This window comes from Phasianus colchicus, chromosome 8 (genome assembly GCF_987193195.1).
Source record: "Phasianus colchicus chromosome 8, bPhaCol1.hap1.1, whole genome shotgun sequence".
In the NCBI taxonomy this organism is placed as follows: Eukaryota; Metazoa; Chordata; class Aves; order Galliformes; family Phasianidae; genus Phasianus; species Phasianus colchicus.
The window spans coordinates 10877635-10894428 of record NC_143443.1 but is presented as its reverse complement, the minus strand read 5'-3'; the positions used below and the strand labels follow the sequence as shown (position 1 = coordinate 10894428).

The 16794-nt window shown below is 35.3% G+C and overlaps 1 protein-coding gene and 1 long non-coding RNA gene across 5 annotated transcripts in view; one reads left to right on the top strand and one right to left on the bottom strand.

Moving 5' to 3' along the window:
• CTNNA3 (catenin alpha 3) overlaps positions 1 to 16794 on the top strand; it is a 447191-nt gene that overhangs the window by 24543 nt on the left and 405854 nt on the right. For all 4 annotated transcript variants that reach the window (XM_090144866.1, XM_090144867.1, XM_090144868.1 and 1 more), the window contains exons 3-4: positions 6115 to 6221; positions 14426 to 14618. In XM_090144866.1, coding sequence (XP_090000992.1) covers positions 6120 to 6221; positions 14426 to 14618 — 295 coding nt within the window. In that variant the 5' untranslated portion in view covers positions 6115 to 6119. The remainder of the gene's footprint in view (positions 1 to 6114; positions 6222 to 14425; positions 14619 to 16794) is intronic.
• Positions 9558 to 15472, bottom strand: LOC149917020 (uncharacterized). Its single transcript, XR_016468734.1, has 3 exons — positions 15251 to 15472; positions 10544 to 10676; positions 9558 to 10273 (listed from the first exon to the last, which is right to left on the bottom strand). It is a non-coding gene; the product is annotated as an uncharacterized LOC149917020 (long non-coding RNA).

The window sequence follows — 16794 nt, the reverse complement described above, 5'->3', positions numbered from 1 at the left end:
CAAGGCAAAAAACTATTATAGATTTCAGAAACCTGTGCAAGGGCTGAGCAAAGAATAAAAATATTTGCATTAGATAATATGCTAAGATTTAAAAATCTACAAACACAGAGAAGATAAATTCTCTGCATGTGGAGGTTTTTCTGATCTTAAAAAATGGAACTGGATTTGTAACACTGTATAAATTTGAGAATTTTTAGTGGAAAGTGATTAAAATTACAACCAATTTGCCAGATTTTAGAAAAGATCTAATCACTGTAGATGATATGTAGTAGAGGAAGGTGTGCTGAGACAAAGGGGGGGAAGCTCTCTGCCAGCAGCAAAGGTCTCATTTTTGAATTTTGAGTAATGCCCTTCTATCAGTGAATCGAGTGGAAGCCTCTACAAACTTAAAGCGTGGCTGTATGTGAAGAAAAAATAACCTGACAGTCATCTTGTGAGGTTTTCAAATCTCGGTAGAGGCATGAAATGTTGTTTTCAGCCAATTCTTACCTACTCCCTTTCATCTGATCTTTATCAGGTCCAGAAGGAACTCACAGCATGTAATCTGTTTGCATTTGTTGTGATGTATTTCAAAAAATACTAATGTACTGGGAGGTTTCTGAAAACTATATCAAACATAAGAATTGTGAAACAGCAGCATCATTAAAAACTTTGAGTCTTTATGTAAGTAGAGAGCAGGCTCCTTGGAGCAATGTAGAGAACTAATGAATTACAGATAGTAAGAAAAAATGTTTTTTCAAAGTTATGGTATGATGTGGTTGGATATAATCCAAGTGAATCTAGAGGAGAGTTGTTGACTTAAATGGACTTTTTGTTTGGGGTAAACACAGCAGTGTGATGTTTCTCTGCTCTATGCGTGGAAGTTCATGAGCTGTATCAACATGCTGACAGGTGGGCAAAGACGTGCCATATACCACAGAATCACAGAATCACAGAATGACCTGGGTTGGAGGGGACCTCAAGGATCATGTAGTTCCAACCCCCCTGCCTAGCAGGGCCACCAAACATACACCTTTACTAGATCAGGTTGCCCAGAGCCTCGTCCAACCTGGTCTTGAACACCTCCAAGGACGGGGCATCCACAACATCCCTGGGCAGCCTGTTCCAGGACCTAACCACCCTCCTAGTAAAAAACTTCCCCCTAACATCCAACCTAAATCTTCCCTCTTTTAACTTAAAACCATTTCCCCGTGTCCTGCTATTATACCCTCTGTGCCAGTCCTGCAGAGTCAACCAGAAAGGCTTGTACTACTAGTTTATTATGGAAGAGGCACTTGAAAAAGTTGTTAATTGCCAAAAAAGTTTAGTTTTGAAGATAAGAAAAACAGAGACCTGAATGACAGATATTTTATGACTTTCAAATGAAATAGTTGGTACTAGAGGAAAGCTCACTTGAATAGATTATAAAGGCTCTCCCATCAATTTTTGCTGTCTTCAATTCAAGCATGTGTGTGGAAGTCTAAATGTTGGTGAGAACCTATGTTCTAGGTTATTGATAGCATTTGCTGTATTAGCAAGAGAGTTGCTGGAAGTCTTTCATGTAGCTATACCTATAGACAAGCTGCAGTGTTGATGAACTTTACAGATAGAGAAATTTCTCTGAATTTTCCTTGCTAAGAATAAAATGATGCAGCTGATAGGTGTTAGTCTCTGAGATGGCATTTTGTACTAAATCTGTCACTACTGAGGGGTAGAAACTGAAATCACTATACATTTAGTATTTTCCCAAATAATTATATAGGTGAGAACTTGGTTTCACTTCTGTTTTTAGTTTGCATGCATGAAGAACCAATGAACATTTAGACTAATAATCACTATTGATAAAAAGTATAAAGAAAGCTTGCTTGATTGAGTACAGATTAGATGTCTTTGGTCTAAGCTGTAAGAAGAAACTCTAGTTGGATAGTTCAGATCACCTAGGATGTTGTGTGCACAACGTAAAGAAACAAGGCAATTTTAAAGTTCGTGGTGTCTTAAATTGTGTGTTTATGAAGCCCTCTGAATGACTGTGTTTGACTTTTGTTGGTTCCTCTGCTAAACAGCAGATGGGGAGAGTATGCGTTATTTCTTGCTTTATTGCATTCACACTCTGTTAAGACAAATTGATTACAATATTTTACTAATTTTGAAATTTTATAGTTCTGAAAGTACTAGATATTGCCTAGAGTATACTGTCAGAAGCTGTATAAAATTTTTATCTTTTAGAACTACTTTGTTTTGAAAACTGAATTACTTTTAACGCTTCACACTCAAGATGACAAAAGTCATCTAATCATTGCAATGTTTGGGTATGTGTAGAACAGTTAACTGCAGATTTATGAAGCTGGACATGTGCTACAATTAATGATGGAGTCACGAAAATATTACAGAGATGAGGATAGCATTTGTGTAACCTATGTTTTATTCCCTGCAAAGCTTTGTAGTCTTAGAAAGTCATTGCTCATTTTCAAAAATCTTGTTGGAAGTACAACTCAAAGGAACCAAATTTGAGCTTTGAAACAGTGAATGCAGTCCTAGCAGAAGGGAAGTATAAACAGATATTGTTAGGATTACTTACCCGCTATTTCGCCCCTGAATTATGCTCTCCTTATAAGTAGTCAGGATTGTGGCTGTGATAATAATGACATTAAAGGAATGTTTTAGTCATGAGCCAAATTCTGTTCTTATGTCAATGATAATTTCAAGTAATTCAGCTGTCAGACCAAATCTGGTTCTGTGACTGGATGAACCTAGGAATGAATCACAGGCCTAATTTGAATAAGTAGTAAAACTTCCATATGGCTGCAGCTTCTTTGAAATGTTTCAATGGATTTGAAATAAATAACATGGATTAAAACTGGATGCTTCTTAGATCAATTAGTTCAGTTTAATGCCTTTATGTGCAGCCGTTTTCTTGCCAGATAGGGTTTCCAGCTACTGGTTTACTTGTTATCGTTCTGTTACTGAAACATAAGGCTAAGTGTTGAAGTGTTTCTAATGATGCTTAATTTTCCCATGGAAATAAGCAGTCGTGCGCAATTCTTAATGGAGACTTTCCTTCTCTGAATGTTTTTCCGAGGTAGCGTTCAGCTGTGGGATCTAGTTTCACTCTTTGGAACTTACTAACCTATGGAGGTTTGAGGGGAAAGTGGTTAGTTCTAGATATGTCAGCTTTTCAGAAGTATTTTTCTGAATACAGATAATTGAAACCATCCTTCTGTATAACGATTCCAGTATCAATCTCAGAGTGCATGCATACCATGTTGTAGTTTTACCAGTTAGATGAGTGATGCTTTCATATTTAATAAAAGTCTTTATGTTGTTTTGTCATCAACAACAAAACAGCCTCTTTAATTGCATCCCTCTCTTCTGAGGTCAGTTCTGTGTGGTCATCTACTTTATGAGGAGATTCTGAAAAAAGGACATACAAAATTGTGGAGTGCAAAACAATTGTTTGTTGATTAATAGTCACAATAGAATGCTAGGACTGGTAAAAAAAACAAAACAAAACAACAAAACCCAAAGGATTATTATTGCCTCTGTCTCTAGTAGGTTTTCAATTCCAAAATGGTTACCAGTCTGATGGGAAACGATTGATTAATCTACCCTCTTTTAACTTGAAGCCATTACTTCTTGTCCTATTACTAAACTGCCTGATGAAAAGAACATGGAGAGGGACTCTGTCTGTAAGAGAGAGATAATAAATCTCTTGATTTATTGAGCTACTAAGTATCGCCTTTTTGACAATTATGTATGTATATTTACTTTTGTTTTCAATCAAAAAGTTCAAAAAGAGTCTTGACAGATTGATGATCAGTGTGTCCTTAAATGGATACTAGTTAGGGATGTGCCCTCTAACGTCAGTTTTGGATACTGGAGGTGCATGGGAAGGATGAATCATAAGAAGTGGCTGGGCTTACATATCTTCACTAAATAGCCTGATGGTGACAAATGTACTGAGCTAGATGGACTGTTGGTCTGACTCATTCAGACATTTATTATGTTCAGCATGCTTGTAGATATTTTGAATTCATTGACTTCTTATGTCTTCTGTCTCTTGTGGTTTTCCTTGGACTGAAATACTAAAAACTTTACTTGAACAAAGTTTGAAAACAAAAATATTTTACCTTGCCCTAGCCACCATCCCTGTTTTGCTCCTGGCTCTGCGAGTAAATAAGTATTTTACAATGAATGGAAAAGAAAGAGCAAAAGATACCAAGTTGTCCTTCTCAAATCACTTCTTAATGGCTACAGTGAGATGGTGGGAGTAAGAGACGAGATCTGTATGCTTGCTTGGGGATTTGACTGTACGATCTCCAGAGTTCCCTCCCAGCCCTTATGATTCTGTGCTTCTGTAGATAGAACTTTGTCATGGGGAAGGATAAACAGCAGTTTGAGCTAGCAGAAGAGCTGCAGTCCCTTTGATTAGGAGACATCTGAATTTTTGAAGTGCTGAATAATGAGAAAGGGAGTCACTTCCCTTCAAAGAGAGGGATAAGTTACATTGAAGTCTTTTAGAATGGTGGGAGCAGTCTACTTGATGATTCACTGAACAGAAAGAGAGCCACTGACACAACTAATTTTTGGTGTCCCAAATTTTATTTCCTTGGCTTTTGTTACAGACAAAATTTCTTATGTCCAAGAAATAAATGTGTAAAACATAGTGAAATGATTTGCAGTGACATTTCAAAAGTTGCCTTTAAAAAGAAAAAATGTTACCTGGAAGGAAAACTGTCATCAATTTCATGTCAGGGTTGTTCTCTTATCTGTTGACTTGTAAATATAATTAAAACAGAAGAATCAGTTCTTTCCATACACTCTCACTTGATTATATGCAACTGAATCTGTGGAAACCTAGTGCTGCAGCTAGTGTAGTTTATAATGAAGCAATAAATTTAGCACTTGTATCACCTTTACTGAGATTGGCAAAAACTTAAATTACTTCTAACCTCAATTCTTTAATTATCATCCTTACTATCATTGCCTGCAATTGAAATGTGGATATCTATTATAAGACAAACAACAACTTGGTATAGAAAGCTTAAACATACTACGTAGTATTAAATCAATGCTAGGTTCACCAGGAGGTTACAATACATTCCTTCAGCCTGCACAATCGAGCTATCTTATTACTTTCTTATTACTTTCTTATACAACATCAGTGGTTGTAATAACTCCTGCTCCAAAACAGACAGGTATCCATTATTTTTGTGTTTGAAGTCTTTATTGGATAAAAAGGCTTTGCTGAGTTATGTTTTATGGGAAGCTGAGTTACTGGAAAATTTAAAGTGTCTTTTATTTTGGAGCAATAATTAGTTGCTTTCCTACTGAAACACAGTTGCAATTCTCTGCTGGCGCACACTCATTTTCACTGCAGCCTGAAACAGGGCCCAGTTAACTCAGTGAAAACCATTAAATTAACATCAGTGAACTTTGGATCAAGCTCCTAATGAATGACTTATTCATTTTAAAGACCTTCCTTAGCTTTAATTCGATCTTACTAACTTCAATTATAGGTTTTCTTGACTTAATCTGTCTTGACACTTAGAATTTGCTACTGCAGGTATAAAATAACTAAATGTTTCATTTTCTCATACTGTTAATTATCAGGACTTTTATATGCTTCTATAGACATTTTTGTTCTCAGACTGTTTATTACGACCACTGTGCTTTAACACATAAGTAAGATATAGGTCTTCTACACATAACACCTGTGTTTTTCTTCTGCGGCGTATTCAGTAATGCAATTTTTCAGTAGATCTAATAATGAAATACATATTTTTTTAAAAGCTCGATTTTATGGACTACTACCGAATTTATATTTAAAGGATTTCTAATACAGTTATTCTTTTGCATTTTAAAAAAACATAGTAAAATTAAATATCTTCTCTTCTAGATTTTTATGTGTATCTTAAATCTATTATTTCACAGTATATGTGAGTATCTGTATATATTTTCACAATTTAGAAGCAAGGGATCATAAAAATTAATCTTATTTCTTAAAATCCTAATTCTTTTGTGGAACCAAGCCTTTACTCCAGGAAGCAGTTTCTGAACACCAATAGATGGCAGTGGGTTCTCATGGCTAATAATTGTATACTAAATTTTTTTAAAATCTTTTTGCTTCGTTCCTAGGTGAAATGTCAACCAAAGTACCGAACATTAAACTGAAAACTGATCCTCAGGATCTGCAGATCCAGACCTTTACAGTGGAGAAATTACTGGAACCACTTATAATTCAGGTATTTTAACATTGCAGAAAAGAAGTTAGATAGATATATAGAGAAATGAATAAATTTGAAGAACTTAGGCTAAGGACACTATTGGGAAAAGCATACCCATGACTCTTCTGAAACTGACTTGGGAATTGTGCAGAGAACATCTTCTTCCAGCTTTGGTAATTCATAAAGTCGCTTCCTTTTTGCAAATGCTATGTTGTATGGTATAGTAACTATTGCATATTTTAGCTAGCCTTTTGCACGGTATTATCTATGGACATTTAAATGTGGAGTATGCTACAGATTGAGTTCAAATCATGAAAAGTTTCATATTGTAAATAGTGGATGGAGCCTTGAAATCTGTAGGTGAGTTTCTTTACGTGAATTCTTGGGGGGTGAGAGGGGAAACAAACTATTCTGTTTTATTTTAGAAGAGATTCCGTAAGAGCTGCATAATTGCTGGGTATTGTATAAGCATATCTCAGCACTCTTCCTTCCAACTAAAGAAAATTTGAACTGGGAGATTTGCAGGTTTATTGATGAAACTTTCAGTTTAGGAACAGTTCTGCATTCTTGAGTTTTATTTGAAGTATTCACCAGTTCAATATGCTGTGCTTAAAGAGAGAATCTTTAACAGACTCTGTGTATATTTTTTATGGATTAGAAATCTTTTATTTTTTATCCAGTGCATTGGCAAGGACGTACTTGCACAAGACTTGACATGATTCTGCAAATACTGTGGGTAACTAAGTGTGTTGAAGGATCTCTACAGAAATATATTATGTGGAAAAGAACACAGAGTGCATCTTCTATTTTAAATCTCAATTTCATTGAATACTCTCTTCATTTTATTTAGTAATGTGCAAGTACCTGTTTTTATTTAGTCGATTGCGTGTATCATGAGTTTGTCTGTCTATGAGTGTTCTTCAGTCTTGTCAAGATGCTGTATTTCCTGTCACTGCTGTACACTGCTTCTGAAGTATTCTTTTTCCTGGTGCCTGGGGATATGTTTACACGCCAGTCATTGCTCTGGCTGAAGTTTGTGTAGGTACAGTGAGCTACAATTTCACATTCAGAAATTTTGCTAATATGCAAAGAATACTTTGGCCAACCTTACAACCTGAAAAATGGTAGTATAATGACTTTGAATTAGTTTCTGTGATTGGTTAATATCTTTTTGAATTCATTGAGTAATGCATGTTACAAGAGAATAACTTTTTGTTAAGTAGTATATGTTAGTAAACAGCAAACAAAAATGTAACTGGGAGAACGGTTAGGTAAACAGAACATAACTGGGCTGAAAATCCAGTATTCTGGCCATTATTTTGTTTATAGTAATGCAACAATTGGGAATTTACAGCTTATTAAAAAAACAAAAACAAAAAAATACAAACCCCAAATGAAGCAACAAATAGTTACATATACAAAAAAGATATATAGTTTTCTATTATTTCCATTGTATTATAACTGAAATTTCTCTATTAAAAAATAAATAAAACTATCATTTTAATTAAAACCACAACTGCTACTGTTGTACTTGAATAGATACTAAAAGGAAAGTATATTTTCCCCTCCCATGGGTCATTAATTGGCATCTTTCGACTGTGTCAGACACTTTGGCGTATGGTAAATTTTGTTTCTCCAGGAACGCGCTCCTTTTTACACACTGCTCTGATTGTGTCTTTCATTCTTTTTTCTGGGAGCCAGTCTTCTGCAGACTTGTTATCTGGGCTTGCCAAGGACTTGTGACCAGATACAAAGGAACTGTCAGATTATATCTAAAAAGGCAGCACATGATATGAGTGGAGAGAAAATGAATACAGCAGTGAAAGATGAGGACTAGAGAATGCCAAATATGTTTGGTGTGATGATGCTTACATGTATGTGCATTTTCATGTCAGATTAGTAATTTCTTTTAGAATTGCCCTATATGGTCTAAAACCTAAGAAAAGAAGTGCTGATAATGTGTTATAACAGATATTCTTTGAAGAAATTGCTTTAAAATCTATTTAAGTGACATAAGTTTATCTTTAATGAAGTTATATTTCCCCTTTTGAAAATTTGTCTTTGCTGATTTCATCCATCCAGAATTCTATTTATTTATTTATTTAATCAAGTGATTGTTTTGGAAATATTTTTTAATTGATCTTTTCCTTCTTTATCTATTTGTTCCTTCTAGAAAATTCTCTTCTTCTGAAAGTGATCTTTTTATCATGATCTCAATTTAAGCTTTTATTAACTAAGCTCCTTGTCACTTCTTTTGCCTTCCCTTTATTATGTATTTATTTCTGCATGGTATGATTGACATATAAAACTTTAGTAGCAGCTCAGTGCTTTGTTGGAAGTTCCCAAATTCACCATTGTATAAAATCAGTTTTAGAGTGATAGGCTTGGATGGGTTTAGTCTGCATTCTGTAGGTCAGCTTGTGCTACAACATTTTTAAAAGCGATGAAATATAAATTTTGGCCTGAATCTTACTGGATCAAAGAAACCCAATAAAACAAGCTGATATATTTAAAAAATATTCTGAAATATTGTTTAAGAAACTGTTAAAAATTGAGACTTTCAGCTCAAGAAGAATATGATTTTGACTTTTTTTTTTTTACACTCAACCGTCTTTGTTATATAATAGAACTGTTTTGTAATAGAACTCTGAAAGACAAACTTGCATTTTAGAAGGCTGAGGAAGGACAAAAAAAATTGAAAAAGCAAAAGCAGAGATTGAAAATGAATATTAATTGAAGGATGGTTAAGATGTTGGACCGGCAATAAATGGAAATTGATCTACAATTAGAAAGACAATCATAACAGTTATAGATAATACAATAGGACTGCTCTAGCCTGATTCACTTAGCTGCTGCTTTGAACATAATTTAACTTCATCTTGAAATATATGTTCTAATGTACTGAGTAGTCTTTTAGGACCATAGGAGCACTTACATGTGTTTATGATTCTTTGAAGTCTGTTCTGGCTAGTTATATTAAGACTTAGGATAGTAATTTGGTTAATGGCATCAGTATGAAAGGAAACTTGAAAACAACAAGTAGCCTGTGCAGAAGTCATTTTGGAAGTGACATTGCTAGATTCCCTCTCTCTTTGCTGCAATTTGCAATTGACAGTGGTGATCACTTTGAGACTGAAAATAGCACAACCCATTGTTTCGCATACAATCGTCTAACTTGGTAACTTCTCCCTTCCAATGAAACAGTATCCCTAAAAAATGATGTCTAGGGGATTGCAGGGCTGCCAGTATTGTTGCATCTTTCTCTTGGCATCCCAAGAAGTGACCTGTCCTAAGGCAGTGTGTTAAAATATTGCTATGCAGGGCTCTGCAGAGGGAGGAACCCACATGTGGAAAGTGGCATAACTGTGTTAGTATGACAAGTGTTATACTCCTGTACTGTACTCTCATGGGGACATACTGCTTGTTGCCCTGTGCCTAGAGTAATGGAAAAATTTTTCTTTAATCTTTCTCAACCCCCTGCCCTCGTGCAAATGAACACTAGAAGGGATTGTCTTTGTCCATGGCTTTTATTTTATTCCAGGTATTTTGGGAAAAGTATGTTTGAAAGGAAGGCTTTTAGGTACAATTCCCAATCATAGAATCTACAATTCTACGATCAAGGTTTTCCAGTAAATACATCTGAAACATTAAAAATGAGTTTTGTCAAAACTGGTACCATTCTAGTGACAGCTGCTCTGTTGGAGGTTGGGGACATGGTTAGACAGTCTTTCCATAATTCTGGGCTCTTATCAGAGATGCCCTCTGCCATGGAACAAGTAATGTGAGGCAATCAGAAGGTCACAAGGTATTTTCATTTGCACTGCTGATTTCTATTGGCATGCTAGTGCAACGTTTACTCATAAAATAGTTAATGTAATAGAAAAGTATCCCCTTCTTTATCTCATTCTCAGAGACCAAAGCTTGCTGAATCTCTTTGCTAATTATACTAAGAATAACATTTAAGACTAGATATAAATTTGCTTCTGTAGTGTTGTTGCTTAACCCTGCAGGCAGCTCAACACCACACAGCTGTTCACCCACTCTTTCCAAGTGGGATGAGGGAGAGAATCCTAGAGGTAAAAGTAAGAGAAATCATGGATTGAGATAAAGACTGTTTGCTACATGATCTAAAAACTGTGTGTGCAAGTGAAGCAAAAGAAGGATTTGTTCATTCATTCCCATCAGTAGGCAGATTTTCAGCCACTTTTAAGACAGAAGAGACGCATAATAATGTAATATTTTCTTTGGAAGACAAATGCCTACACTGAGTGTCTTCCACTTCCTCCTCCTTTACCCCAGTTTTTATTAATAGGCATGACAACACATGGTATGGGACATACCTTTGGCCAGCTGGGGTCAGTTGTCCTGACTGTGTCCCCTCTCAGTTTCTTGTGTGCTCCGACCTTGTCTCTGGCAGGGCAGCATGAGAAGTAGAAAAGTCCTTGGCTCTGTGTATGCACTGCTCTGCAACAACTAACACAGTCAATGTGTTATTACTGTTATTTTCATAGAAAATCCAAAGCACAACATTGTACGAGCCTCTGTGAAGAAGCTTAACTCTATCTCAGCCCTGACAAGTAGCAAAGTAGTGCTAGACCTTGTCCCTGTTGAATTTACATTAATTAAAATTTAAGAAAGATGTGACTGGATGAGATTAATATCACTTCATTAATTCACAAAGGAAACACTTTCTAACTGCTTTTATTTTGTGATCTATGCAAGCCCTGTAAAATGCAGATTAGCCACTTATTTGGAGACTGTGTCTGAAATTCTGTCACTGTCTCTTTATTTGTATGTATACAAACACTTAATGTATGTGTGTACACGTATCCTTCTCAAATATTTCAGAGTTCTTCCTTACCAAGCATATTTTTTTCCATATATTTATATTCTTTGCACGCATATAGGCTATGGAAATTTTATGGCTGTGAGAGAGAGTTGAGTTTTACAGAATACTTACAAATGCATGTGTTTTAAGATTTCTTGTATTATATTAGTTATGAAAAATAAAGAAAGTAGAAAGGCTTTTATTTAATCCCATGTCACTCATACTGACAAAACTTTGCTCACACAGAAATGATTCACTGCTGTTTTTAGTTCTGTATGGTGAATTTACTTTATACACAGTGCAACTGATTAAGCAGTATTTATTTTTATGAGCAACACTTTTTTATTCCCAAACATCTGACTCAGACAAGGAGTGGTTAGCATTTGAAACAGTGGGGAGGTACTTCTGCCATTGTCATTGGACTCCTGAGTTCATATGTTTATGTCAAATGTCTAGGGGTTGCAGTTACTTACCTAAATGGTTTTTCAACAGTTATAAACTATTTTGTGATTGATGCTTTTAATTTTTTTTTAATAAACAAAATTTTCATACTCAAGGTATGAAAATATTGTTTTCTTTAACTACTGCAGTGTTAACAGTTTGTCTTTTGAAAACTGGTCTGGTTCTGAATATAGCATTAGAAGAATTACTGCACAGTGCCCTAGCATTCAGTATTTGTGAATCACGACAAAAACAAAAAACGGAGCAATTCTACAAGCCTAATAAATAATGGTAATAACTGACAATTACAGATTTGCCACTGTGATGGCATATGGACTTGAAAATATTCTTTAAAAACTTTGGTCTTTTAGTAATTCTCCTCCTAAACATCTTAAGTATTGTAAAATATGGTATTGATTTCCACTGAATGCTGGGAGGTTGAATACAGCAATAAATATGTGTGGCGACATAAAAGTAACTGAAATGCAATTAGGCATAAGCTAGATTAATGGGGTGTGTTGCTCTGTCTCACTTTTTTTTTTTAAATTATTCTGAGCCTGATAATGCTGTCATTTTAACTGGGTGTTCTGTCACTACTTTGCAACCTGTATTGACAGTGGATCAAAAAAGCATGCTATATTTGTTACTGCTTAATTCAGTTCTTTGCGTAGGATCATCATTATGGTTTTGTATTCCTCACTGGGATTTTGTGTTGGAAAATAAAGTAGTTCTTCTGTATCTATTAACTTACTTGAGCCGAGAGGTACTTATCAAATTTTAACTTGTATGTGAGATCAAAAGCTGACTCTGTTAAGTAACATTGGTCCCTTTTCCATAGAAATTATACTTTTGATATTTCCTGGCAGTAACAGTGGAGATGAAATGTCTTAGAATTATGAGTTTTCACCTGCAGTAATGGTTATTTTTCTTACTTTTACATTTGTTTCCTTTCTTCTTCCTTAAAAAATATGTGAATAAGCAGTACAGATATTTTACATAAAAATGAACTTACATTAAAACTCAAAAAAATAAATAGTTAAGATGTCTATAAGACTTCTTAATATATTTTTTTTTGTGACAGCTTCATTTTTAAAGTTGTATTCTGACTTCCTTATATCAGTTTATAATCTTTTCAGATATCTCTTAAAATATTAGCTAAAGCTTCATTAAATGCTCTAGAGATAATATTGTAGGATTTTATTTTTTTATTTTTTTAGAAGATATTTAAATTCCTAACATGTTCTCTAGGAGCTGGCTGGTGCATAAATATTTTTATTTACTTTCCTTCCTGGTTTATCAGAATACCAAAATCCTTTTTAACAAACTGATTCTGAACTATCTATATTGATGTTCTTCTTACGACATCCCATGGCTGTTGGTGTTAAGTGGCTGGTCTTAGTTATCTGACCCCAAATTCCACATAAATGACATAAAGGTCAAGACTTTTTTTCTTTAAATGATGGATGGGCTTGCAGAAATGCTTTCTAGAGGATGCTTTTTATTTACTCCAAAGGTACTGATTCATGGAAAGCATGAGAGTGCATGAATTCATGAACACTGGATCTTCTCCTCCTACACCTGTGAAGAGAGCACTATTCCACAGATGTGCTCAAACCAGTCTCTGTACTGCAGCCATGAGCTAAACTTGCCTGGTGGCCTAAGAAATTCATACACAACTCTAACTTTCCTTGCGCAAGGTTGTTGTCAGTTTTCTTACTGCACAAATAAATAGGCTGATTCAATGTGTGTGGAATGCTATTTAATGAAATGAAGCAATTCACACTTAGAAAATGTGTTCATTGAGTCCCATAAGTAGGAATGTACTTAATTCTACACTGTCTACATTTTGGCACTGAATGGAAGTAGAAGGAGGATTAGTGAACTTACTAAAAAGAAAGTATGTCTTGAGATATTATAACACTTTACTTTAAAAATATTTTAGGAGTGTTCCTGTGTTGCTGACAACTCAAACAATGCCTCAGAGAACAGTCTGCTGCAAACATTTTGTTGGAATGTGGAGGCTGTGCTCAAATGATGAGGAATGTGGAGTGGGATGCTAAATAAAAATAACTTTATTAATGTTAAAGTGCATTGTTAAAATTTGTAATTTAGACAAGGCTGCAGTAATCTACATTCTGTTTAAAACTGTGTACAACTTTTATGCTGAAAGATCCTCAGGATTCTGATGCATTAAGTTCTGGCCACTGCAGTTTTAGCATATAAGATGAGAAAGTATTTTGAAATGTATTTATACTCAATTCAGATATTTGCTTCTGAGATAACCTGAGTGATTTAAGAGGGAAGTGAGGGAAGATGCAGAACTGCTGCCTGCTTGGCTGAAGCCTCCTTAAACAGCATTAGTAATTTTTATATTGTGATGAGGTTTTTTTTAAGCAGTGTTAGCAGCTTGCATCAGGATTAATATGAGAGTGAAATTTCCATTGAGTTTGCTTTGATCTTGCAGAGAGAACATAAAAAATTAGCAATATCAGGTTAAGTCTTAAATAATTTTGCACGTTCTCACTGTGTGGACTGGACTTGCCTGTCTCTCTTTAAAGCAGGGGAAATCCCATGGTTTATTCTGAACTGTGATTTTATTTTGTTAATTTGAAAGCAGCATAAATTAGAATGATAGAATCACTCAGGTTGGAAAAGACCTTAAAGATCATGGAGTCCACCTTGATGCTACCCTAACTCTAACAACCCTCTGCTAAATCACATCCATGAGCACCACATCCAAATGGTGACTCAACCACCTCCCTGGGGAGCCTATTCCAGTGCTTTACAACCTTTTCTGTAAAGAAGTTTTTCCTGATATCCAAGTTAAACTTAACTTGGCACAACTTGAGGCCATTTCCCCTTGTCCTGTCATCAGTGAGAAGAAATCAGCCATACTCTTGATTTGTTATAGAGCTTACACACTATTCTCTCTCTTTTTTTTTTTTAAATGTAGGTTACAACACTAGTGAAATGTCCACAGAATCCTTCTGGTAAGAAAAAGGGACGTTCAAAAAGAGCTCGTGTCTTGTTAGCTTCTGTGGAAGAAGCCACTTGGAATCTATTGGACAAAGGGGAAAAAATTGCTGAGGAAGCAACTGTCTTAAAGGAGGAACTTCATGCAGCACTGGCTGATGTTCAGAAAGAAAGTAAGTGTATTATGTAATGAAGGCACTTGAAGGAATTAGCTTACCCATGTAACTTAGGTATGGAAAAGAAGCTGAGGTATCCATGAGAAATATGTTTTCGTGAGCAAATGTCTGAAATTTATGTTGTCTGATTGTATGCTCTCAGATAACACTGGTGAAGATGTAGCGCATGCAAGCTAGGGATGTGGAAAAGCACTTATGGTAGGGATAGTATTGCCTTCAAAAATAAGTGTTTGCTTTCTTTTTAATGAAGACAGGATCCCCCTAGCTGATTTTACTGACTATTTAGTGCACGTTTAAGATAATGCACGCTTTATTTCTTTTCTTGGAAAGAGCTGTTTTCCTGAATCTGAGTTTAAGACCTTTTCAGATAGAAATAATAATAAAAAAAAGACATACTCCTTCTTTTGTGCAGTAGTAAGGATTTTGTTTGTGAAGATACAGTAGGCTTGTTTGGAATTACATTTTGAGTCTTTAGCAGAAGAACAACAGAAGCTTCAAGCAACTATGTATAATCATTGAAAATTATATAAAGGAATATTATATAATTTAATAATATTGAGATGTTATAATAATGAAATAAGCAAGAGAGTTAGGCACAGCAAGACAAAGAGAATAAATAGGAGGCTTACCCATGTCGTGGGCTTGCTCAGGAAACTCTAGTGGAGTAGATCTTCCGAAGAGAGAGAGATCCTTCCCCACTGGTAGTCAGCTCTTAAATGGGTCTAGGAGAGGTGGAGCCAGGCTCCACCCCTTCCTGCAGCACAGGTGAATTGCTTTCACCTGTGCTCCCAGGGCTGACTCATTACTCGCCTCAGGTGACTAATCAGAGGTTCAGGCCGTGACTCAGCAGTTCCCATACACTACTATAAGACTCATCCTCTTATGTCAGAGCAGTTCATCTTTGGCTAATTTTTGCTATGGTCCATTTCCTGATAGCCTGTCTCCTCATTTCCAAACAGGCTTCCAGAGTATTAGTCACATTCTTTTAGGCTATTTGTTGTTCTGTTGATTTTTTTGCTCTGTTCATGGATAATCTGGACCTAGTTGGTTTAGTAAGAAACTCAGGCTTGAATAATTGCATACTGAATGATAGACATCTGAAACAGGTTCCTTTATAAATAAGTCTTAAAAATTGATTCACGAGAAGATTTCAAAGGAAAATCAGGACAGAAGAGTCCTCTTAGTGCCTGGTCATTGGGTAAACGTGTTCTTATCAGTACTCCATGAATTTTAGAAGTGAGTTGCTCCTGATGGTTGCCTGGGTTCAGACTAAGAGAAGCCAATGAAAGCCTTTCCAAATAAGTAGCAACAGACAAAGAGGAATGGTCTGCACCATGAAATTATTTTCAGGCTGTGCTGTTGAATGAACTTGTAATCACGTTTGGTTTTATCAAACAATAGAGTAGACTTCCATTGCTTTTTAGCTAAGCTTTGTAATGTGTATTCTTAAACCATGTGATAATTTGTGCCTGAAGGACTGCATTAGCCATTTGAGTCAGGTCTCTGCCCTTAATAATTTAACAGCTTCAGGTTGTTTTTTCTTTTGTATTTTGTCTTTCTCCATTTGCAGCCAGGAGAGTTTCTGAGTGCCTGCAGTTGTTCAGAGTAGTCATTACTAGCTATTGGATTCTTCTGGATCCAACAAGAGCTGCATTTCAGAGTCTGATATATGCATATAATGTCTGAGATAACTTAAGGTACTTTAAGATTAAAAGCATTACATCCAGCAAATATCATTGTTATCTGTCATATTGATCAGTTCAGCTTTTTCAAAAATCAGCCATTTTTGGATTAGTCTTAAAATGTTTGCCCATCCAGTCCAGGTCGATAACACGACAAGAAAAAAATATATAGTTTTCTATTGATTTTTATACATAGATGATGTAAAAATATTTCACATCTTCAATTTATGTATTGATTCTCATCCAAGACTAGGGATGACTACAAAAATAAATAATACGTAAAGTAGATTATATACACTGCATACATTTTAAAAGAAAGTTAAATCAATGTTATTACCTATCATTATGCAATGACAAATTGTAAGCTGGCAGCCCATTTTCCTCCATGGATTTGCTGAGCTGCTCAAGTTAATTTTAAAAAGTTGGTGAACAATCACACGGTAAATTTTAATATTTGTTGATTTTACAGGTATTTATAGTCCTTTGGGGTT